Raw genomic sequence first — 24,932 nt, forward strand, 5'->3', positions numbered from 1 at the left:
AAAACGTAGTGGCAAAATACTTCACAGAAATGATAGGAGGCAGTCTGACATTGGTGGTAAGTTCTTGTCCTTTGCTAGTAAAATTTAATGAGCACAATTGGAGAAAGAACACATGCTAATTCAACAATGTGGCACAATGGCATTACTTCAAAAAAATAACTCTTGAACTTCCTTGCATTCATAATTGGCAAGCTCAATCAAATGTTGCTAGTTTTCCTTCTTCTTTTTTCCAATATGATCTGTTCACGTTCTGATTCACACAACACAAGCCGAATTTGTCAGACAACCCACACATTTCATGACAAAAAAAAGACATTTTACAGGGATTCAGATCCACACCAAAAGAAGCCAAAAACAGACACCACCCCTAGATGCTTGCAGGAATGCAAAAAGGAAACCAACAAGAATCATATTTCGCAGCTGATCATCAAGCTGTTTTACTCAGGCCCTGTACACATTGAAATGCTTCGCCCATCGCCGTGCCATGAATGGGTCATGGTAGTCCCGCCTCTCAGCGCAGCAGCTCCTCCTCTCACCGCCAATGCTCAGCCCCATCTCTCTCATTCCACAGTACCGGTTGTCGCCTTTCTCTTCGAACCCAACAGCGATTTCGCCTGTCCTCAGCTGGTCCTCTCTTCCACCCTCCAGGTAACTGTAACCAACAAGTATGAAGCCACAATCTGCCACAAGGTCGAGCGGGATCCTTCGCTCCTCACCACCCCTCAGCTCTCCAAACCTAACCATTCCCCCATGCTCCCCTATCCTCAGCTGGGTGTCGCCTATCACGCCGCCAAGCAACCGTGCAAGCAGCTCCTCAAACTCATGCATGATAAATCCAGTTTGCACCCCGAAACCGAGCCCGACATGGAACTGGTGAACTGGGATGTTAGAGTGGTTCATATCCACCCCAACACAGTTGCGGACTGGATGATCAGACAAGTGAAGGATGCAGTTGCTTGGGTTCCGATGCGCCCGGTCCTCCAGTATCTTCAGGCCCTTGTGTAAAGCCCCTACTGGATCAGTCCCACCAACACAGCAAAGGTGTTCAATGACCTGCAGCGCCATTCTTTTCCCATGGGATGTCATCCGGCGCAAGGGGAAAGCACGGGTTGCAGTGGTGGCATTCGTGACAATGGCTAACCGGTCAATTGCCCTCATGGAGAAGACAACAAGCGTCATTGCCTGCTTCAAGAGCCTCAGATGTGGTCCATTAGGGCTGGCAACCAGGACCAAGTCCATGGCTGGCTGTGGAGCAAGACTGACAGAGAGGTAGGCGCGCCGTTGTCCACTGGGTGAAGCAATCTGAGGCGGTGAAAGCATGGAGGAACCGCTGTACTGGAAGTGCTGTTGTAGTGGCAACATGTGTCCACAGGGGTAATGCCCGAGAATATGATGGTGAGCTGCCACTGGAGCCGGGATAAGGACGAAGCGAAGACATGGATCCACATGCTCAGTCAAAGTGAAAGGCTCTACTGGGTCATCATCATCGTAGCGGGCAGCACGGATGGAGGACCTTCTGTTAACACGGGATGATGCAATACTGTCATCCAGGATGCGAAGAATTGGATCCGACTGGTTGTGCAGCAATGGTGGAACCTTCAAGTCACGTGGCAGCTCAGACCATTGTGCACGGCAGATAGGGCAGCTGACATTGCCATGCCGGATGTTGGAGGCGATGCATAGGAAGTGGAAAGAGTGGGAGCAGTGCGCTGTGAAGATTGCTGGCGTCTCACCATTGTCAACATCACTGCTGCTGGTGCTGAGGAGTTCCAAACATATTGCACATAGATTCTGAAATTCAAAAGCACAAAATATTGCATAATTAGAAAGTAAATTCCATGTCCATGAATGGCATAATTAAATACGCGTGAAATTTACAATCAACTTAAAACAGTGAAGTCCTTATCTGGAGGGAAATCCTTTATTGTTCTTGCTTCACTTAATCGTTATTTAGCCCCCTAAGAGCTACTTCCATAGCCTCTAAAACTAACCAGACTTGAATCCTGATCAGAGACATCGTTAGAGATGCTGACAGGACAGTACAACCCAATTATTGCACGCATTGCAAGCTGGCATATGTTGAACACATAGGACTGCCCATCAAGAAAAAGGAAAAAAAGACTTTGCCAAACTCTAAATGGCTTGTTAACTCCGATGCATCTTGTTTTAGGAGAATTTGTTTGGGTCAAAATTTTGCTTTAATATAAATTGTGTAATGCCATTGCAACCTAGCTAGCAAACAGATGTACATTGCACAAACATAAAAGAACATTGGCAAACGTCTTTTCTGATCTTGCATTATAACTTCTCATAAATATTAGTTGAAAATCTCAAAAGCTCTACCTGATTGTCTTAGTAATAGTAATTATAAAATGATTTCAAAAGGCATTAGTTTTCTTTTGGAGAAATGAGTAATATCAAGATATTCCCCGGTGGTCACTGGCTACCATGATATGGTGCTCATAAGTGACTGCTCTTACTTTTATGTGCCATTAGGGACACAGGCATTATCACATCTCTCAGACCACATAAGTGTCCATGAAGAGTAGCTAAAAAGTACCACAACACCATATTACCAAATTATTGAAAAGGAAACATGATTACATGAGCCACTTTGGATGTGAGATATCAGTGTGGACAGTCATGAGACATTGTGTGCACTAAATGAATATATGCAGCCTTTTTATATACTTGCAATTGCAACAGTCTTCCACTAGCCAAATTTCAAGCTGGCTCAATCCACTTTCATTCTTGTGGCTTGGAGAATCTGAAAACATCAGAATGAATGAATGATTGTGTCTTTAATGGTTCAAGTCGAAGAATCATGGCTCCGCTGCAGGCTGTCACAGATGAATGCATCTTGTGGTGCTCTGCTGGAGCAAAGGCGCTCCAGGAGCTGCTGGTCAGGTCATTTGCTGGGGGGTAATAGTATAATACTCCTGGTCTTGGTAGCTAGTTGGTCACCTGCTGTTGAAATGGGCCATTTGTTTCTTGTTTTCTCCTGTTTGTGGTGGTTGTGTCATCATGAGTTTTGGGGGTGTGTTTTTTGGGAGACTTTGTCCCTCTTGTGTACTCTCTTCTTTCTCAGTAAAATGATACACAACTCTCTTACGTGTTCGAGAAAAAAACAAAGTCTCCTTTCAAACTATAAGATAGAAAGCCGTTGAGTGAAAACAGAAACCCCAGATGTATAGTTCACCAATATCTGAAAGACTATTAACATACTTGATCTGTTTTAAAAGTCTTAATCATTAACATAATCACCTCATAAGTACTTTCCTTTCAAAAAAATAACTTGTCATGGAGGGAACAAACTTCACTCCTGAGCATTCTAGAGAGGGATTAGAGTGAAGAGCACAATATCCTAGTCGCCGCTTACCACAAATTTGCCTTTTAGTTTGTTACAGCTACTATAACTAACCAGTTTGTCTCTTGTTATCTAATCATCTGTTTTTCTCTTTCTATCTTAGTCATTCTTAGGTAAGGATGCTACTGATATCTTCATGATTTCGTTTGTTAGAGAAAAGTTTCTTGCTTTTTTTTAATAAAAAAGCTCTGTTATTGAGATTGTCTAATAAGAACAGTGTTGGTGGTCCAAATAAAAATCGTACATTTAGAAAGAAAATAGAAAAGGGAGATGTAAGTGGACATATAGCTGGTACCTTGTCAGCCACTCTGGTGCTGGTGGGTTCCTCCATCTTTTGCTGCTCTCCATCAGTACTGTCTGCAGGTGCATTCAGTGCCGAGCATGAGATCTGCATATCAACACATAATGTGTTATGGAGTAGGATACATTTGTACACTGCAATACAGCTGCATTCAAGATACTGTTCAGATGGCAAAGGACAATAAATACGCTTCACGAGGAAAATGTAGAAATAAGAAAGAAAGAAAGGCTGCTGGAGTAGGATACATTCGTATCGTTGCTGGTTCGTGAAGAAGTACTGCTGACTGATTTGTGTGAGAGAAAAATACTGTTCCGGCTGGAAATTTACGATCGTTTACGACAAGCCACAGCCAAACGAACAGGCTGTTGTCCTGTCTTATATTTGTGTACTTCCATATACTATTTTCTATCAATGATATCTGGGACACATGTGGGTTCATAAGGAAATTCACACATCTACCTACCATATGGTCATTCCTTACAGTGCTGAAAGCCTGAAACATTTGCACTACTAACTGCTAAGTGCTAGTAACAGTTAGTTTACCGCATAACAGGTCAATCTACAGTTCCAGGGGAACTGAATGTTGGTAAAGGGAGAAAAAAAAGATGCCCAATTTCTAAAGGGGGGAAAGGGTAAATTTAAGGGAACACAAACTACCCTCATAAAAATACAGTATTCGCCATATGTAGAGCAACTTGCAACCACTAGCAATCCTGAAATGGGGGAAAGGGGCCCAATACCCAAGAGAATGCAGAACCTTTCATCAATAATAACTGAAACAAGATAGCCTTGGGAAAATATATGCAAAAGGTAACATGCGCAGAGTTTTCAACCTTTGGCCATGTTTAGTTACCCCAAATTCCAGACTTTGGCACTATGCAAAAAGAAAATTCCTCGTCACATCAAACTTGCGGTAGAGTACTAAATGTTAACAAAATCAAAAACTAATTGCACAGTTAGGTTGTACTTTGCGAGACGAACGTTTTGAGCCTAATTAATCAACGATTGGACAATTTTTACCAAATACAAACGAAATGCTACAGTGCTGAGAATTCCGGCGGCGCCGATTCCGGAGGCAAACTAAACGCGGCCTTTGTATAGATGCCCGGATCAGAAGTCATATTTTGAGGGAAAATAAATGACCGTAAACATGGTACATGGTGCACAATGTGGAGGGTGCATCAAGATTTGAAATTTGTGCTCATATTTCTCTCAGGGTACCAGTACAAGGGGGTACCGTGGGAGAAATATTAGCACCAAATTATTGCTATTGCTCTCTCATTAATGGATGAAGAGTACGAAGAAATACAATACAAACCAGGTAGGTCGACAAGCCACTACCACTACTAATACTTTTAGTAAGCAACACCTAAGAGAAAACAAGGGCAAAAGGATTGTCCAAGTCAAAGTATCAAAGTGGGCATAGGGGTGGTTCTTGTTAAAAATTCAAATCTAATCACTGCTTAGTATTTACAGTTTGTTTGCAGTAAAAAAGACGACACAAAAACCAACCAGGAAGTAAGGCATTTGGAGCAGTCTTTGTGATGGGATGAGACGAAATTTAAGAGAGGCAAGGAGGCAAACGAACTTGTGCTTTTGATGTAAGCACGCCGCAACAACCACACACCTAGACTAGAAACGAAGGGGTGCAAAAACCCAAAATGCAGTTGAGAAAAGGGGTGAAAGGGACAGATGAAAAGGAGCAGGCTAGAACAGAACATGGACAGATGCATTGATTTAGCGGGTGGAAAATCAAAATTAACTCGATCCAATAAAATGATGCCCTGAACCTTGCCTTGTTATAATGCCACTGCAATCAACCAGGAACTTGCACAGATGTATATAGAATCTTGTTTTCGCAAAGATAAAACAGAGGGGACCCCCAAAAGAAAACACAGCAAGTCTGATGAGACCGAACAATGCAGTAAAAACGAGCTGTTTCTTGGGCCCTTTTCGCGACGAACAGCTGCCCCAAAGCACCTAAATCCTCGTAAGGAAGACGGGAGAGAGTGAATAAGAGAGGCACATACAGTCTTGGAAGAAGGCGGGGAGGGAGAGGCGGCGTAGGAGAAGAAGGAGGCGCATGAGAGGCCGATCCGCTTGGCCGCCGCCCTCCGCCACCTCGCGAGCGTCCCTTCGGCGGCGCCGTCGCCGCCGCTGACGCAGCCCCCCACCATTGCTCCTCCCTTTCCCACTCGGCTGCCAGCCTACACCGGCATGGCCTCTCTCTTGCTCCACTCACCTGCTGCTGCTTCTTTCTCTCTCCAATCTCTGGCCTTGCCTGTCAGGGTGTAAACGCTACGGCGGGCTCTCGCTGCCTTGTGGGCTTGGCTTTGTACAAGGAGCTGCTAGCTGGGCAAGCCGCAAGCGAGACCACGCATTTCTTTCTCTCTCCAATCCCTGTCTCTCTCTCTCTCTCTCGCCTCAGCAGTGGGGAGTGGGGTGAGGTGAGCAGGAGTTTGCAATCGCGATGTAGCCCTTGTCATTTTGCCATTTGGATTTTGGGCCCACTCTCCCCACGAAAACAAATGGACAAATGCTGATTCATTACTGGATTGGAGTGCAATGTACTGGGTCAGGCCACATTTTAAAATGCAGGGTTAATGTCAACCCAGGGTTAACTCACATCTGCCGGTTTCGTCCATTATAAACAATAAAAATGCCTGTAACTTATATTTCCTCCGTTCTAAAAAATATATATACAATCCTATAATTACACTAAGTCAAATTGTCTTAAGTTTCACTAAGTTTTTTATAAAAATATTAATATTTATTTGAAACGACATCCGTTATTCGACAGGGCCATGGGCCTTCTTTTCAGAACTTATTCTTTGTCATGAGTTATATACAAAATCAAGGTTATCTGTTGTCAAGATTTTCCATGTCCTCTATTCAGTGTTTGCGCTATCGACGTTTCAACAAACAAAATAATTATGGTCATCGCCAGAATGTTGTTTTCGGAAAACAGATACTTAGAATGTTGTACAATTTCGTTAAGAACATTAATATATCTTTCAAACCCAGCCCTATAGTAATTCTGAACATTTTCTGGGATCTGCATGCAAAGAGAGACCTCTGCTTGCAGATTGCAGAATACTACTGGCAAGCAGGCGAGCTGCCATGCAATAAGTACATTCACCGTGGTCCCACTCGTGTGCTGGCCTTTTCGCCTTTGGGGGTGGGGGCATGGGAACAGCAATTTAAAAACCTTTTGGTGGCATGTCTTTCAAGGCAGTCCCAATGAAAGAAACTAGTAGTTTCTATAACATAGGATATCACACAAAAAAAAGTACTGTTTTCCAACTCATAGTTTCTATGAGGAATAACTATTTTCTCTTTCTCTCTCCCAACTTTATCTTTTCCTCCAATGAGAGTGCGACACGAGCTCCCTAGAAACTGGTGGTTTCTCCTCAATGGCGATTTCATGGTTTCTTGGTGCATTGGGTCAAGAGTAGACCTGGTTTCTTCATGAAGAAACCATTTCTATGATTTTTGCTCTCTTTCTTCATTAATTACGTTGCCATGTCAGCATTTTACCTACGTGGCAAGTCATTTAATGAGGATAGAAACCATCATCAATGCACCATCGGGACTGCCCTCGTACTACCACCATACGGAGCGTCCCATCTGAGCCGTTGGTTGGCCGGCATGCCTTGCCACTCAAGCCGATCGCAGCCGCTCGTCACACTGCCACGGCCAGTGAGAGACTGACTGGCCAGCGGTCAGTCAGTCAGAGCGGCACAGCGCCCAAAATGTTCAGTTGAGGCCTCATCTTTTGTTTTGTTTTGTTTTTCACTCTTTATTTAATCTAGGGGTATATTTCATGGCAAGATCGAGCTGAGCTTCATAGGCTATTGGAATGCACAGTAATATATGGTGGTGTGACCGTGTGAGAGGAAGGAGACGACATAATAATATGGGGCATTGATGCCTAGGAGCAGCAGTTGCTGGGTTAGTTGCAACCGGTTACAAAAAGCGTGGATTAGTACTACTAACCCAAAAGGTGATAGGACTACTGGTATTTATTTGGTTAGAAACTAGTAGGTGGGTTTCAGTTTAGAAATGAAGGCCGAGATGTGTATGTTACGCGGACTCAATTCATTGATCTCAGCCTCTCAAGTCGCTGGGTCATCTTTTTTTCTAGATCAGTGGGTGAAGCCTCCGTGAAGAAAAAAGTGTTGTCGCCTTATCGTTTGTTACTATTAAATGGTAACCAATGTTTTCAATGGTTGGCCGTGAATGTTTAGTGAACCAAGCGTACAACTTAATGCTTGTGTCATTTGCACGTACTGATCTCAGCAAAGGAGGCACACATTTTTATTATCTTACTAGTATTATGTTTTAGTTCTGATAATGGTCATGTTCGCTTCTCTTATAATCCGTCTTTTTCGGCTTGTTTTTTTAGTCAGAACAGTGTTTTTCTCTCACAATAAATCAGCCGGAACAATGATTCGGCTTGTTTTTTCAGCGAAGCGAACGGGGCCAATGTGCCCTGTAAGGGCTTGTTGGGTTTGGAGAGATGAGACACCTAAGTTCATTTCCCCCACATATAGTAACTTTTCAATCTCTAAGAGGAAGGTTAAACCGAATAAGGGTCTCAAGCCTGGTTTGCAATCATGCCAATAATAATATAATAAGAAAAGTTCATGACCAGCCCTTCAACTTGATAAGATATGTCACCTAGTTAGGTCCCTCTACTCTTAAAATGTTATTTCTAGGTACATGAGCATGGCTCTAGGGAACATCCAAGTCCAAACGGATTCTAACCCGCTCTGTATGCTGATGTGGCAATGTGATTGTGCATTGACATGGCCCCTACATGTAATCCTTCAACTTGATAAGGGGTATCACCTAGGTCCCTCCATTGTCAAATGTTATTTCTGGGTCCATGAACTTGGTTTTGGTAATGTAGGTCTAAACGGTCCTAATTCGCTCTGTATTATGACGTGGTACACGGACTGCGCATTGATTTCTTAGTCTTTAAAGTAATGAAAGGTAAGGTAATCAACAATATTTACATGCCAACACTTGTTACTACTTTTTGAAAGATTAAACTTATCACTAATTTTGCACTCTTCTTTTTAGTCTTTAACTAGAACATATGGAGACTTTTGTGTTGAATATATGCAAGTATTTTCATTAGGAATACATTTTTGTTAAATCTTACAAATTGCAAAACAATAATATTCTAAGGCACTTTTTCTGAGTGGATGTATATAACGATATATGTTACACCAAATTCACTCGTTATTGTGGAGCACAAAACTCAAACCAAACAGAAATTTTCTAAATTTGCCTGGCTAGGCAAAAGCCATCAATTTTGCAGGCAGCTCCTAAACAACTAGGGCCTCTAACCCACCAGACCTTCTTCATGCGTGGAAGCAAGTCTCTCTTTTGTTCGTTGACTGATTAATCACGATGAAAAAGCATAAGACCATTAAACTGACGGTCACTTTGCATGGAGGATCCAAGGCCATTGTCCATGCTGCTTGGTTGTTGAGCTGGGATATACTTATCCTAAGATAAGAGGAGAGGTGTGAGAAATCGCTGGCTATAGCAGGCAAAACCAGCAAAAATCCATGGCTTTCGGTTAACAACGCCTATTGGAGCACACATCTTGTCCTCTTGGAGGTTTGCTGCATGGCTCGACGGCTCGATGCAGTCGACAACTGCACAACGACCAAAGGGGCGAAAAATGTCCTTATATACTCCTTTGGTCAAAAAAGAATGTAATTATGGGATCCGTGCCAATCAGATGCCAAGATTTCGTGTGGTGGACAGGGCCCATGACAAGGTGCCGTGCCTCAACAGCACTTGATGGATCTTGCTGGTACATTCCTAGTTCCAACCACGTCCAAACAAGCGGTTACCACGGCCCAAATCCAAATTGAAATAAAGCTCGAATAAATCCCCCTCCAACACAACACTTGAAATAAAGCTCCCTCCATCACAAGACAGAGCATAAAGAATAGAGCAGGCAGCCATGAGCCATCACAGGGCACACCACCTGAATCCGTACACCACCGCCTCGCCTTCACCCAACAAAGCCACGTCACCACGGACGGCCCCTTTGTCAACAAGAGCGAGAGAGAGAGATGCAAATCTAGGGCTGCAATAAACAAGGAACTAAGCACCAGGTAATACGTATAGCACAGAAAAAGGCCATCATTCTTCATCCGTGTCATGCCACTACACCCCGTTCGGCTTACCTTATAATCCGCACTATTCAACTTGTTTTTTCAGCTAAAACAGTATTTTTCTCTCACAACAATTCAGTCAGAACAGTGTTTTCAGTTAAATTTCAACAAGCCAAACAGGGCCTACGAGCGAGACCAGAGGAATAAATCTGCTGCATTTTAAAATGCCGTTCAGTGCCATCATCATACTACGTACTTCTACCCAAATCTCCATGCCATGACAACTTTATAGGAGTAGCAGTAGCATTTAGCAAGCAGTGACTGGGGAGTAAAACAACAGCCGCCTTGGCATGGCACAGTCATGCTCTTTAGCAGACAGGCCGGCCATCCATGGCAGAGAGCAGCATAAAGCTGATGCACTGAAACAAGTGCCGCAATCATGTACTACACCCACACAAAGGTGAAAGCTCAGCGAGGATTAAAAACTGGGGAAGAAAAAGGAGCTGCTCTGAATCTGAAGCACCTCAGCATCAGAGGACAGTCATGAACTAAAAGATGTTCCATGGCGGCAGCCAGTTTCGAATGACCAAAGATTACACATCACGAGTCACGCCAAGCTATACTTTACCCCGTTGCTAACATGCTAAACAGCTAAAGCAATGTCAAAGGTAACAAGAGGCTTCACTGCCTTTAGAACACATATCCATAGTGTGTGACAACAACTGTCGGACGATTCCATGCAAACATCTGAGTAAGATGCCTTATTTACCGTCTGATACTCAGATGGCACGTCAGGGGGTCACAAGGCTCTCTAGGTTTCATGTAGCAATGAACACCATCATAAGGATCACTACGAATAAAGGGGGCACAAGTAAACAACGAATTACGCAACACCTGATGATAAGGTGGCAAAAATTGCAAACTTGGGGTGAACATCCATAGTAAACTGCAGTGCTATTGTTACTAAATGTTAGCCATACCATCATACCCTCTGGAAACAAGACAGTCAATTAGGCTCCACCATCTATACCAGGCAAACAACAATGCAGACAACAGCTAATGTCTATACACCCTCCATTCCAAATTAAAATATGTTTTGACTTTTCTAAATACATCGATTTTACTATGTAACTATATCTAGACATTGTATATCTAAATGCATAGCAAAAATTATGTATGCAAAAAGAGCCAAAACATCTTATAGTTTGGAATGGAGGGAGTGGTTTACAAGGAAACCACTCATCCTAAAAATTCACATCACAGGAGGTGATGGTATAAACCACAGAAGTATGTAGTCATCAGTTTCAAGCTCCTCAGATCAGAACAAAAAAGGATGCCACCATATGATGATCCTTGCTGCTAGACATTACCAATACCTGCCATAAGATGTGATACAAATCGTGATGAGTATGAATTGCTGAAAAGTGCAATCAGTTTCCCTGTTTTAAATAAATGGCGAGAATCAAGGGCTCGTTAGCTTGCAATTAGGTTATACAGACCAAATGATAAAAGGCATAAGAATAAAGAATTAATGCAACTATCTTTCCTAGTATATTGGAACCATTCTATACAACTTCCAAAGCAACTCCACAAACATGTTACTGTGGACTTCAACTAGGGATATGCACCTGGGCTTCGGCTGGCACACAGCTGGGCCAATCAGCTACCCACTCGCATAACCTAGATGTTGGCATAGGATGAAAGTTACATCTATTTTCACTGGGTATACAGTGTGCCACCATCTGCTTTGAAGGTATGTGATCCACTGATAACTGATAGGAAGAGGTGCAAAGATAATGCATCTCTTTATCTTCAGGATCAGATCAGATCACATCTTCAAAAACTCGAAGTTTCCCTCTATGGCTCTATCTCTATGTTAAATAACAGGATCCCAAAGAAAAATACATTTTCTACCAGACAGCAAATACATTTTCTACCAGGCAGAGAAAACTTAAAGAGTTTTGACTAAGTAATGCACAGATCCTGCAGCAAATGCACTGCTGCAATATGTTAGCATAAGCAAATAGGAAATAAAACTCGGCCCTTAGGGTAAAGACCATCATCCCTGGGTACTATGCGAAGAAGAGTCTTTCTTGCTGTAGGACCGAGCAAACACCCTGGAACATCTGTCCAGGAGCAGCCACATATCTCTGCAACTGCGTCACTGGAACATCAGCAGGCAAGGGGTGTTTTTTTTAATTAAAAAAAATAGCCCCGGAAATTCACTCCCACTAGGAATCAGACTCAGGCCACTGGGGTGCTAATAAGGCCCTGCAACCACTAGACTACAGGCCCATTCACAAATGGGAAATCAATACATATTCTGCAAGCAAATGAAAAGAAAATTTTGAAATAGATTTCTGAGAAATAATTACCTTACATCTATTTCTGGCCACCAGGATTTGACTGATTTTGTATCTGCTTAAGCAGGGTTGCTGCCAATTGCAGTGTTGCTTGAAGGCGCTTTTGAGGATCTCCATCAAGGTCCTGAGCAGGTAGTTGTTGGCTAGATTGCTGGCCAGAAGTAGCTAAAGGCTGCACTGTGGGAGCACTTGATGTTTGCTGCTGAAAGGGTGGAGGACCTTCAGGAAGTGGAGGAACGAACGGTCTCATTGGCATGGAAGAATGAGCTGGGTTGACCAAAGCATGAATGGGTGGCATAGGCAAAGTGGTGTTACAAAGTATAGGAGCACTGGTCGGAAGCGCATTGAGTGGATTTGCAGGTAGCGAGCCTATTGGTGGCACTGGCACATGGGCACGTAACTGTTGCATAGACGGTGGAACAGGTGGCAGTGAGTTCTGGACAGGGATGGAGCCAGAGTTGCCTGGCATCATTGTAGCATGTCCATGAGGATTGGAATTCTGTATGAATCCAGATTGATTGTTTGAGCTGTCCACAGGCAAACCAACTTTTCTAGGTTGGTTTTGTTGTGCAAGAAGGGCAGCCAGCTGTGCAAGTTGATCAGGTGGCAGTGATACTGGAATAGTAGGTTGATCAGATCTAGCTACCTGCTGTGAGTTGGGTTGCATGGAAGGCCAGGACATGCTGTTGTATGCTTCACCTGGTGCATACCCTGAAGCTGTTCCAGTTGGTACTACTCCGGAAGCAAATGTGTACGGATCCTGTGTCCTGTTATTTAGCGCACGAGAGATTACACCCTGCTCCAAACTGAAGTTACCAGAACCTGGATTTGGATCATCCAGGTTATTGGACCATCCTGAGAGCAACCTGTTTGGGAGTTGCTGGTGTTGGCCTTGTACAATACCCATAGGGAGGTCCGCTGGTGGCCTTTCTTGCGGTAATTGAGAGACAACATATGGAGGAGCACTCTCTGGCTTATAGGGTGGAATAAAATCTGCACTTGCTGGGGTATAGCTTACACCTGATGAGCGGACATAATCTGGACCCTGTGGGAATGTGCTGATATCTGGAGGATTGAGCCTTCTCAGTGCATGCAGATCTTCACAATTGCTTACATCAGTGTTGAAATTACTTGCAGAAGATTGGTGAGCTCTCTCCAATGATTTGCGATTCGGCGAGCTGTAATCTGGATTTGACTGCTGAAACTTCAGAATGACTCCAGATATGCTGACATTTCCAGGCACTCTCAGTACTTGCTCTGAGAAATCTGAAGGTGGAACAAGAAACAAGGTGCTCCTCTCTCCAAGCTTACAGACTGCTGCACGCTGCTTATCACCTAGGTAACTCATGAAATCATTATAAGCTGTCATGTCCGCATCATTTTCTGGGACAAAAAATACAACCCAGCTGCCAGCAGCTTGATAGTAGTGCTTAGAAAGCATATCTAGACTTGTCCTAGCAGTGCAATCCAGAAACTCAGGCCTGAAAAGTACAAAATTAACAAAAAGAACATCAACACTCAGTGTTCGAACAAAAGATGCTCAAATATGGAATGGTGTAAATATAGAGAACAGATATCCAAGGGATTGCACTATGGGCAACATACCAAAGCATGCAGTAATGAAGTATAGATATAATGACTCGACTACAAAAACTAAGAGTCACTTGTGAACGGAATCTTAAGTGCATGCTAATCTTCCCTGCTGTAGATGCTGTGTTGTAAACTGTAGCTACGACAGAACACAGAAAATATAGGAATATAAGAATGGAAACTTACAGCATGAAGTTAAGGACCTTCCCAACAGGGAAGCATCGAGCTCGGCAGATCGGTGTGCCTCCCTTTGCTATTGTACCATTCCATTTCCATTCATCCTTAAGAGCAGGTTCATGATGGTCAGGAGTAGATCTATCCATTTTCCCTAAACGCCTATCGAAACTCTCTTGAGCATGCCATGGTTCATGTTTATTTGTAAGTGGAGTTATATTCTTTAAAGGATGAACATGATGTCTATCATGCATATCAGTAAACGAAGAGGTTCTAGAGTGTAAACCATCTTCTGAAAGATCATGATGGGGCCTCCTTTGGTACTCAGGGTAAACTTTTCCTCGATCAAATTCTGAGAAAGGATATTCAGGAAGTTCAGTATCATGCACTTGAGCACCCTTCAGCTTCTTTGAAATAAGATATGAATTGTCTTCAACGTCCCAAGAAGCTTCCATTGGTAAGGGTCTCTGAGGTCTGTCAAAAGGAATGTTGTTCCATGGCTTCCATGGCGCATCACTCCTAGCAGTAGGGCTTTGTCTATGGGGCTCATACAATTCCTCAGCCAGCCTTCTTTCTTGACCCAGCTCCCGTGTTCTAAAAGGCTCAATATTAGACGCATGGCCAAGCTCTATTCCAGCGTCCTGTTCAAAATAATTACCCTTGCTGAAGCCAACATCATCAGCATCTCTTGACAACCTATTAGGGCCAAAATGTGGTGTTGACATGCGAAAATCTCTTGGAGGGCTATCAAAAGGCCTAGCCCTAGGAAAGTCTTCAAAATCATGGTCTCTGATGACAGGCCGAGCACTAGGTTGGGGGGAATATGGGGCAACAAATGATCGTTTCCCAACTTCTGGCGCAGCACCTTCATTTCGAGAAAAGCATATGCTTACTCGTGGATTATTGAAAAGCTTTCCCTGAAGTGCTTCTTTTGCTCTGCAGGCTGCTGCAACACTAGTGTACTGGACAAATGCATATGTTCGGCCTGGGAATGTTGTTACCCTGAGAACCTTCCCAAAAGGAGAAAAGGCTTCCCACAGATGAGCCTCATCTACCTTTAAACCAGGAGGAAAGCCTATCCATAACACCTCGCTAGGTTCTGTTGACCTATTTCTTTTATATTTATCTATTGTGTTTTCAGGACTCAGATGCCGTTTTCTCCCACGTTCAATAGAATGCCGCTCATCAGCATGTTGTGTATATCTGTCATCCATTGAGCTACCTGAAGCCTTATCCTGAAAATTCAAATAGTTCAGGTAACCTAGTACCACTTGATGTGTGCAACAGTGTAAAAGTAGGATAATGGGAAATCCGGACATACAAGATTAAAGCATAATAGACAAATTAAACTGAACGTTGTTTAGCCCTGATCATAGAAAGATGAATTTAAACGAGGCAAACTAGCGATAAGGTACACCTCCATGGCAGTGGAGATAACTCCACTGGCTACAACAGTATTCTTATTCTTAAACTCCAAAGTACTATAGATACCGAGGTTGTCATAGAGAACATAAATTCCTCAAGCTAACATGATCAGGGGAAGAAAGCCCCAACCCAATAACCCAATGACCACAAGTATTCTGTCCTACATGTCATTGTTTCCTATATTAGGGGGAGAACAGTAGCAAAAGGATGAAGGAATATGTGGCATCTAGTCTTTGTAATAGTATAGGCAACCAATTCAAGGTTCCGACGTTCAGTACATAATGAGTTACATCAAACTTGGTGAGCCACATATAACGGAAACTTAGTTGTCTCGTCTTTTAAGGTTTTGAAGACAGCAGTCCAACAAAATTATGAGCTTGACTAGACACTCATTGAACACTGAGAGATAGCCAAATTTCCAGTTTCACAGCATTCTACACCAAGCCAAAGAAGCACAGAGACATATCCAGCAAAGATGGGCTAAGTGTTGCGAACTAAGAAATTTTGTTGCAAAGGAGTTCACAAATATTGCGAACACCGAACATCGGATGCTGAAAAGGTTGAATATTGAGGCTACCATAACATCTGGTCCTCACAACATTTGCAAACACTTTTTGCAACAACGTTTTCAAGTTTCAATAGTTCCATTTTTTCCATGATGTAACCCAAATGCTATACAATTTTCTGAGATAGTGCTTAGCGGACAGCCATTTGCAGGACTTGTCACTGTCATTTTTTGGCATACCATATTTCGAACAAGGGTTACAGTGCCTTGCCTGTGTCAATTCTTGTTATAAACAGCTAAAGCCTGCATATACCAATGCTTCTGGAAACTTTCATGTCTGCATCCGTAGTTCTGAGCATGTATCAGATGCGGATGCTGATATAGAAGGTATTTGTCTGGTCAAGTAATGAATTTTTAAGTAGGAAACCAGATACAATGACACAATATGGCTGCAAGCCATGACAACCAGTTATAGTTCTCGATTTCCCGTCCAAGTATAACTAATTTTCTTGACCTACGTCGGTTCAAAATATGGTATTACTGAAGAAATGTATGAGTTGTTCTTGGCTCAATATGAATCAACTATCCTTTACTCTTTGTATTGCTTCAAGATATATGTAGCCATACAACCATATCAGTAGTTTTGAAAAAAAAATATTACTTCCCTATCAGTTTTTATCATTGTGCAATATATTGCCATGTGCTGCATAGAGAAAAGAGAAGGATATTCAGTTGTTTCTTTACTCCACCAGGTTTCCTACCATACCAACTCTGGCTGTCCATTCGTAAAGTTTGGCAAAAGGTGCTCCTCTTGTCAGAAATTACTGTACCTACCATACTTGTCTACTTAATTGTGTTTTGATGTTTCTTAGTTGTGTTCTTTAATTTCAAGTACCTAAAATGGCGCAAGTCATCACAAGCATTCCTCTATTGTTCTTGATGATTCCTTTGAATTAACAGGTCAAAATAGCTGGATTGGTGTAGTTTTAAAAAGTATTCATGTATGTTCCTTTTTGAAGGCGTTCATGTACGTATTTGCGTTCAACTTGTCATAGCATCATGAGTCAGCACATCGCGAAGGAGGTGAGTCCAGTAACATCAGTCCATCAGCAATCAATCAAGGCGTCAGTACCAGATGGATATGGCAATATTTCTATTAGTCAAAATATTATGCATGGAAATTCAATCAGTCACCCATTTTTTGTGATTATACGTCCAAAATGACTGATAACATGGCATGCCAGCTAATTACAATTAACCCAAGAGGCATAAGGGCAACTGTTTAATGCTTATCCAGCTAAGTTCTACTCCTTCCATCCCGAAAATAATGCAATTCTAGCTGCAGTACTAAGTCAAACCATCTTCAGTTTGACTAAAATTATACAAAAAGGATAATAATATTTATGATATAAATATGTATCATTAGATTCATCATGGAATATATTTTCGTAGTGCACCTATTTGGAATCATAGATGTTGATACAATTTTCTATAAACTTAGTCAAACTCAAAATAGTTTGACTTTGATTAGATATAGAATTGCATTCTTTTTGGGACAGAGGTAGTAGAACACAACTGGATCCATGAATAGTCAATGATGTAGACGTCTGACACATGTGCTTAGATCAATCATTAACTCAGGAGTCAAGAGATTTCTGCTGTTCCTATGGTTCACCAATACTTTAGTACACTTGAATCCAAGACAATCAGAAGTAGAGTTGGTGCGATTAGCAGTACCAAAAAGTCTGACATTACATAAAAGGCTTTAGAGATAAAAGAGAAAATATATGTCTACATATGAATGATGATGCTTTATCCTTTTGGACATTTACTTTGACAACATTAAACTTACAGGTAGTTGCCCGTTTGTCCAGAAAGCAAACAAAACGTCAAACAGATAAAACTAATAGGGGGTTCATATAAAGCAACAGTGTGCTGCACTGCTGCATTTAATTAGATTGACCAGGCCTGCATGGATTAAGTGTAACAGAGGTCCTTGCAATGTACCTTAAGGTTTTAATATTCATTCCATATTTAGCCTAGTAAAACAAGCTACATATTGGTTCCATGGAACTTAATTTCAAGCCGCACATTATATTTCTGGCATCTTTCACATCACAAATAAAAAGGTGTAAGGAAGCTCCATAGGGCAAAGAGTTGAGAAAGGGTACTTAGTGCTGAGGAAATTTAGTGTGACATATCGATAATATTGATGCATTGGATTTGCAGCAGTCTCTCTCTGATGCTTCATAAGGGATAACATATTTCATCACTTTTGCCCCCCAAAAGAGTGTCCTTGTAGGTTTCACATTCATTAACAGTTTCCCTGATTATTCAGCATCACAAGATGCACTATATATGAAACAGCTGAAGATGTCATCATCAATTGAACACAGGATTTTTCAAGCCATGAGGATGCACATTTGATCTTTGATTAAATATAAGGACGCCCCACAAATGACCTTCTAAGAACCGTCTGTTAGAGGTTTATTACTAAGAGACAAGAGTTGCCCTAAATAAATGGAAAAAAAATTACTCAGTCCCTCATAGCTATTGGTGAACTATTGACATGAGACAGCAGGAACATATTTATCACACTCAAGCAGGTACTTTCTAGTATTGATGATTCAGAGTGCAGTGGCAAGAGGAAGATACATGGCAATAATCCTAGCTATGTTCCGCCGAGATGGCTATCGTTTGCCCTTTGCAGGACATCTGACAACTAAGGGTCACAAATGCTGAGACACTGTGGGTGTAATTGTTCAGATTCAGTGAAACCTGTGACCAATGGTGCTGACTAAATAAATCCTGCACTGGTAGAATTTCACACAGGTGAACAACATTGAGATTCATCATTAGCCAGGCCCATGAAACAGCCTAAAACTCTGTTCCGTCACATTTCCGGGCATACCTGTTTTGAACCGATTTGACACTGGGGCAGTGCTGTGAACCCTAAATTTAACTCTTGTGATTCAGCATGTCTTGAAACACTAAGGTTTTGTACACAAGATAAGAGAAGAACACCGCACTGATAATTGCTTGGAGTCAAATTAAATAAATATATAATGAACAGAGGATGTTCAACACTAACCCCCTTGGAAAACTCGATCCTAACAGGCGCCCCAGCAAGGCGAGCCCCCTGGAGCTCCCGCACCGCGGCAACGGCGTCCCCCTCCCGCAGGAAGCTCACGAACGCGAAGTTCCGGCCGGGCTGGCGGGCGACATCCTCGACGTCGCCGCACCGGAGGAACAGCTCCGACAGGTCGGACGCCGTGACGCTGGGCGCCAGGCCGCCCACCCACAGGTGCCGCGACGGCGGCGCCACTCCCCAGCCCGACCCCCGACGCGGGAGTGGGAAGTACGGATCCTCCTCGACGCGGACGCCGTGACGGACCGGCCGCTCGTCGCCCGGCGGCCCGCCGCCGAACCTCCCCCGTCCACCCGGCCCGCGGCGGTCCCTCGCCATCTGCAAAAAAACGGTCGAGATTGGTCAGCGCAGCTGCATTTCCATCGCAGTAAAAGGATGGAGCTGTACCATTGGCGATTGGCGCCGGCGTGCGGCGGCGATTGAGAGGTTAGGGTTTGCGGTTGGATGGGACGGATGAGGAAGCCCAATGGCTTTTCTTCCTTTCTTTTGAAAAAAAAAATGAAATGCCGATTTTCTCGCAAGCTGATATTTATATTTAGGTGTAGAGCTTTGTCTCTAACCGTGTGTTCGGTTGCAGGGAGGAAGTGGGATGGAATGAGATGACCTGGGATGAGCTGTGTTTGGTTGGGAGGTCAGTAGGGTTGAGGACATCCCATATGTGAATATACTTATTAGATGTCGGGCGTTCCTGTTCCTAGAAATTTCACGGACGGGGATGCCCCAAGTGGGACGAGCCGCGAGCGCACACTGTCGGAAAGAAGAGCGACGCGGAGAAGAGAAGAGAGAAGGCCGTGGCCGGGTGCGGTGGAGGCCGGTAGGGGTGGAGGTCCATGGGCGACTGAGGTCCGGCGAGCTTCGGAGGTGGAGATCTGGCGAGACAGAGATCCACAGGCACCGCGCGCGGCCATGGGAGCAGAGCTCCGCCCTGCACCGTCGTGGTCGGCCTCGGCGAGCTCTGCCCCTGGCGTCGGCATGCCCGGCCCTGGCGAGCTCCGCCCCTAGCGCCATCGTGCCGGCCCCGACGAGCTCTGCCCCCCGCAGGCACGCAAGCTCTGGGCTAGCCCTACCGCCGCGGAGGAGGAGGCGCCGTGTGGCTCGCGGCCAGGCTCGCCGACGGGGTGGCGCGCGGCTGAGCTCGTGTCGTCGGCGCGACTCATGGTGGAGGTGGATTGCGGCCTGGTGCGAGCGGCTGTTGGGACAGGAGGATAAGAGGAGAGAGAGAGGAAGAAAAACGAAAAAAAGGAAAAATTATACATGGGTCCCATTTGTCAGTGACAGATCTCACTTTTGAGCTCTCCACACCAAACAAAAAATGGAATGGCTCCATCTCTCGTCAACCAAACAGAAAATGAAGTCATCCCATCCTATGAACCAGGGTTGGGACCATCCCACCCCACCTTATCTCCGAACCAAACACTACCTAAAATGGAATCTATAAAGTTTACTTGGCTTTTTTTATATATATAAGAAAGTTTACTTGGCTTAGGTGTATACTTCCTATGTATTTCCAATGCGTCTATCTTTGTTATATATCTATATCTATATCTACGTAGAATATATATATGCTTGTTTGGATATTTTTTATCGTGTAAACTGGCTTTTAAAAGCGGTTGCTAAAAGATAGATTATATAAAAGCTAGATTGGTAGTTGTTTGAATTCATAGTTTGTATAAGTTGGACCAAAAACTAATGTATCACGACATTTGGCGGAATTGCTAATCCAGGTGCCACAAAATGCACGGCCCTCTTCAATATTGTTTCAAATATTGTTGTTGAAACATCATTTGGCAATGGGGAGTCAACTAAATTTTGGTTGGACAGATGATTGCCAGGCACGACAATCTCTAAACTCACACCTAATTTAATCAAATTGATCTCTAAAAGAGTGTTGAAGCATGATCTCCAATGCGCCTATCTTTGATTGCCATGGCTTAGACCTTGGACACTAGGTGTTGTGTCATGACCCGGCTTTGCATCTTTGTTTAGCATAAGCATCATCAAAGTTCATGTTTTGAAAACTAGTCAAGTAAAATTGCACATTTCTAGCTCTATTGTGTCATGACACGCTCCGTCCAGTATCACTGGTCTACCAACACATAGCTAGTTCATCCTAAACAAATACCAATAGACAATTTATCAACGCTCGACAGATAGCCCAATAGAGCGTAAACATATAGGAATTTGCGTTGTCTAGCTCTCCCTCAGCTTGGGCCCACCCATAAGTCAATGTGGCACTCACACCACACCCATGGACCTCTCAAAGCTCTCACACCCACTCTCTCTCCCTAGCCTGTGGTGCAAATTTGAGGAGGTGGATAAACATATTGCAAACTCACGAGGATTGCAAACAATAGTTCTAATCTCTAAAGTAACCCTAAATCACAACAAATTGAAAAGTGGGAATTGGGGGAACCAAAGTCACAACCCATGTCATGACCCTAATCAATATGCCTGATGCAATCCTAACTAGTATGCCTACTCTAGCCCCAATTAGTTCGTCTACTGCAACCCTAATTGGTATAGGTGATATGACACCTAATCAATATGAATGATGCAACTCTAATCAATCTGCAAGAGTATATATAACCCGTATTTGATTCTAAAAGGTACCAACTTGGAAGATGATAGGGCAAACCCAACAACCTTAAGCAGTACGCCTATTGAGGCCCCTAATTCATATGCTCACAATAACCCTAATCGTTATGGGTGTTGTGACCTCTAATGAATATGGATGCTGCAACCTTAACAACTATGCATGATCATACAGTATCCATGTTCGAGAATTCTATAAAGTAGCAACCTGAGCATGCGATAGAGATTGTCCTAGAACCCTCATCAGTGCCCCTGTTACAACCCTAATCAATATGCATGTTGTAACCCTAATTGGCATGATGAAAGGTCCTAATGGCTAGAGGGGGTGAATAACCTATTAAAAATTTCTACAACAACACCTTACAAACCGGTTAGACAATTATGAGGCGAAGCAAGTGTTGCGCTAGCCTACTAAAAAGCAAGCCACCTACCACAATTCTAGTTTATATAGTTTCTATCCACACAATAGCTATGACACTACACTAAGTTAGTATGCTCTCAAAGGCTAACTAAAGAGCCACACTAACCAAACTAACAAGCTCTCACAACTAGCTACACTAAAGAGCTTGACAACTAGTTTGCGGTAAAGTAATGAGAGTGAGCAATTTATTTATACCGCCGTGTCGAGGAAGAAGCCAATCAATCACAAGAATGAATACCAATGAAGACCAATCACCTCGAAATCAAATGATGAACACAATGATTTTTTACCGAGGTTCACTTGCTTGCCGGCAAGCTACTCCTTGTTGTGGCGATTCACTCACTTGGAGGTTCACGCGCTAATTGGCATCACACGCCAAACCCTCAATAGGGTGCCACACAACCAACACAAAATGAGAATCACACGAGCCACGAGCAATTCATAAGAGTACCTTTTGGCTCTCTGCCGGGGAAAGGTCAAGAACCCCTCACAATTACCACGATCGAAGCTGGAGACAATCACCACCCTCTGCTCGACAATCCTCTCTGCTCCAAGTCGTCTAGGTGGCGGCAACCACCAAGAGTAACAAGTGAATCCCGCAGCGAAACACGAACACCAAGTGCCTCTAGATGCAAACACTCAAGCAATATACTTGGATTCTCTTCCAATCTCACAAAGATGATGAATCAATAATAGAGATGAGTTGGAGGGCTTTGGCTAAGCTCACAAGGTTGCTATCTCAATGTAAATGGCCAAGAGGGTGAGCTTGAGCCAGCCATAGGGCTTAAATAGAAGCCCCCACGAAATAGAGCCGTTGTATCCCTTCACTGAGCACAACACGGGGTGACCGGACGCTCCGGTCATATTGACCGGACGCTGAACCTCAACGTCCGGTCACGCGATGCGTGCCACGTGTCCCCTCTGTTCAAATGTTGATCGCCCGATCTCAATGGTCAAGTGATGACCGAACGCTGCAGCTCAAAGTGACCGGACGCTGAACCCCAGCGTCCGATTGTTTCCAATAAGCATCCAGAGATGACTTTTCACGACCGGACATGTCCGATCATGCTTGATAGGACACACCCAGCATCCGGTTACTCGGTGACTCCTCTGTGCATGACCATGTCAGTGTGACCGGACACAGCCAGCCAGCGTCTGGTCGTTTCAGTGCCAGCGTCCGGTCGATGACCAACGCTATGCTTTTTCTACTGCTACTGACCAGACGCGTCGGTCCTTCAGAGACTAGTGTCTGGTCACTTACCGTGACCTCCATCTTTTCTGTCTAGGGCGCCGGTGGCACCATCAGACTGTCCACATACTACGGGCGGACACTTCGCTGGTGAAGTATCTTAACCCTTGCTCAAATGTGCCAACTACCAAGTGTATCACCTTGTGCACATGTGTTAACATATTTTCACAAACATTTTCAAGGGTGTTAGTACTCCACTAGATCCTAAATGCATATGCGATGAGTTAGAGCATCTAGTGGCACTTTGATAACCGCATTTCGATATGAGTTTCACCCCTCTTAATAGTACGGCTATCAAACCTAAATGTGATCACAATCTCTAAGTGTCTTGATCACCAAAATAAAATAGCTCCTACCATTTATACCTTTGCCTTGAGCCTTTTGTTTTTCTCTTTCTTCTTTTTAAGTCCAAGCACTTGATCATCATCATGGCATCACCATCATCATGTCGTGATCTTTATTTGCTTCACCACTTGGAATGTGCTACCTATGTCATGATCACTTTATAAACTAGGTTAGCACTTAGGGTTTTATCAATTCACTAAAACCAAACTAGAGCTTTCAATCTCCCCCTTTTTGGTAATTGATGACAACCCTTTCACAAAGATATGAATTAAAATTCAATTGAATCCATGTTGCTTGCCCAAGCATATTTACCATGTATAAAAGGATATGGATAGGTTTCATGAACCCCATATGGTAGCAATTGCTCCCCCTATATATGTGCTAAGAGTTTGGATTGTAGCTTGCACATATGCTTAGATAGGAAATATAAGAGACAATGTCTACCAAATGATGCTAAGGTGTAAAAGATGGACCTTTGAGTGTGATACCAATCGAAGTGCACCATTATACCATCTTTAGCACCATGGTTAGCTTGATACCACTTGGAAATACTTGGAAATGAAATCATTAGATATCCTATGCATGCTAGTTTTTCATTTATCATTCAAACCTACAACTAGCATACACCACACAAGCATGGATATTAAAATTTAAAACTTGTGTCATGCAAGCAAACATATGAAATGCATATTCAAATGCACCATACAAGTTCATGAGCTTGCTCCCTCTACTTGTGTGCTCAAAATTTTAATTGATCTCTTTCCTTTGTCATATCTCTCCCCTTATGTCAAGTTCTCCCCCTATCACTTGTATCTTTATTTCTCTCCCCTTTGTGTTGTCTTTTCATTATCTTTGTGCACTATTTCTCCCCCTTTGTCATCAATGACCACAAAGGTTCAAAATATAGATAGGTAGAGATTATCAATGTCAATCAATGGTGTGAGGATCATATTTCCAAATTTTATTCAATCTAGATCATTTGCCAAAGATATTTAACTCGATTTGATCCAAGGACAAGCTTCTTCACACCTTCAAATAAGGGTTATCTTGTACCATGTTGAGCTCATTTTCTAGATCAAACACTAGGTTTACAAGCCCACAAACATATCATATGTTACCACTAGATCAAAATAAGTATAGAAGCAATAGTGGTACCATACAATCATCAAATTCATTTGATTTTCATGAATGAGCCTATTAAATGTGAAAGATGCCTAGATGCACTAAACATGTCCTTAGCAAGGATGTATGCCACGCCAATCAACTTTTACCTTAGATTGCTCAAAGGAGAGGCATGTCGTATGAGTGGGGGTGC

At 43.2% G+C, this 24,932-nt stretch overlaps 2 protein-coding genes across 4 annotated transcripts; both read right to left on the reverse strand.

Moving 5' to 3' along the window:
- Window positions 1–168: 168 nt before the first annotated feature.
- Window positions 169–6,037, reverse strand: LOC136533630 (E3 ubiquitin-protein ligase WAV3-like). The gene is made up of 3 exons (XM_066526179.1): window positions 5,699–6,037; window positions 3,663–3,755; window positions 169–1,791 (listed from the first exon to the last, which is right to left on the reverse strand). Exons 1-3 carry the CDS (start codon window positions 5,843–5,845, stop codon window positions 442–444), a joined length of 1,590 nt encoding a protein of 529 aa, XP_066382276.1. The 5' UTR covers window positions 5,846–6,037; the 3' UTR covers window positions 169–441.
- A 4,027-nt stretch (window positions 6,038–10,064) lies between these two features.
- Window positions 10,065–19,544, reverse strand: LOC136533626 (flowering time control protein FPA-like). 3 transcript variants are annotated; one of them, XM_066526175.1, is made up of 5 exons: window positions 19,398–19,544; window positions 18,954–19,328; window positions 13,945–15,167; window positions 12,186–13,649; window positions 10,065–11,181 (listed from the first exon to the last, which is right to left on the reverse strand). In XM_066526175.1, the coding sequence occupies exons 1-4, from the start codon at window positions 19,398–19,400 to the stop codon at window positions 12,188–12,190; spliced, it is 3,063 nt and encodes a 1,020-aa protein (XP_066382272.1). In that variant the 5' UTR covers window positions 19,401–19,544; the 3' UTR covers window positions 10,065–11,181; window positions 12,186–12,187. The 3 variants fall into 3 exon arrangements, with proteins under 3 accessions (XP_066382272.1, XP_066382271.1, XP_066382273.1); XM_066526174.1 differs by having other exon boundaries at window positions 10,066–11,181; window positions 12,181–13,649; XM_066526176.1 differs by having other exon boundaries at window positions 10,066–11,181; window positions 12,181–13,649; window positions 18,954–19,518.
- Window positions 19,545–24,932: the final 5,388 nt, after the last annotated feature.

The sequence above is a fragment of the Miscanthus floridulus genome, unplaced genomic scaffold (assembly GCF_019320115.1).
Source record: "Miscanthus floridulus cultivar M001 unplaced genomic scaffold, ASM1932011v1 os_1020_3_4, whole genome shotgun sequence".
NCBI lineage: Eukaryota > Viridiplantae > Streptophyta > Magnoliopsida > Poales > Poaceae > Miscanthus > Miscanthus floridulus.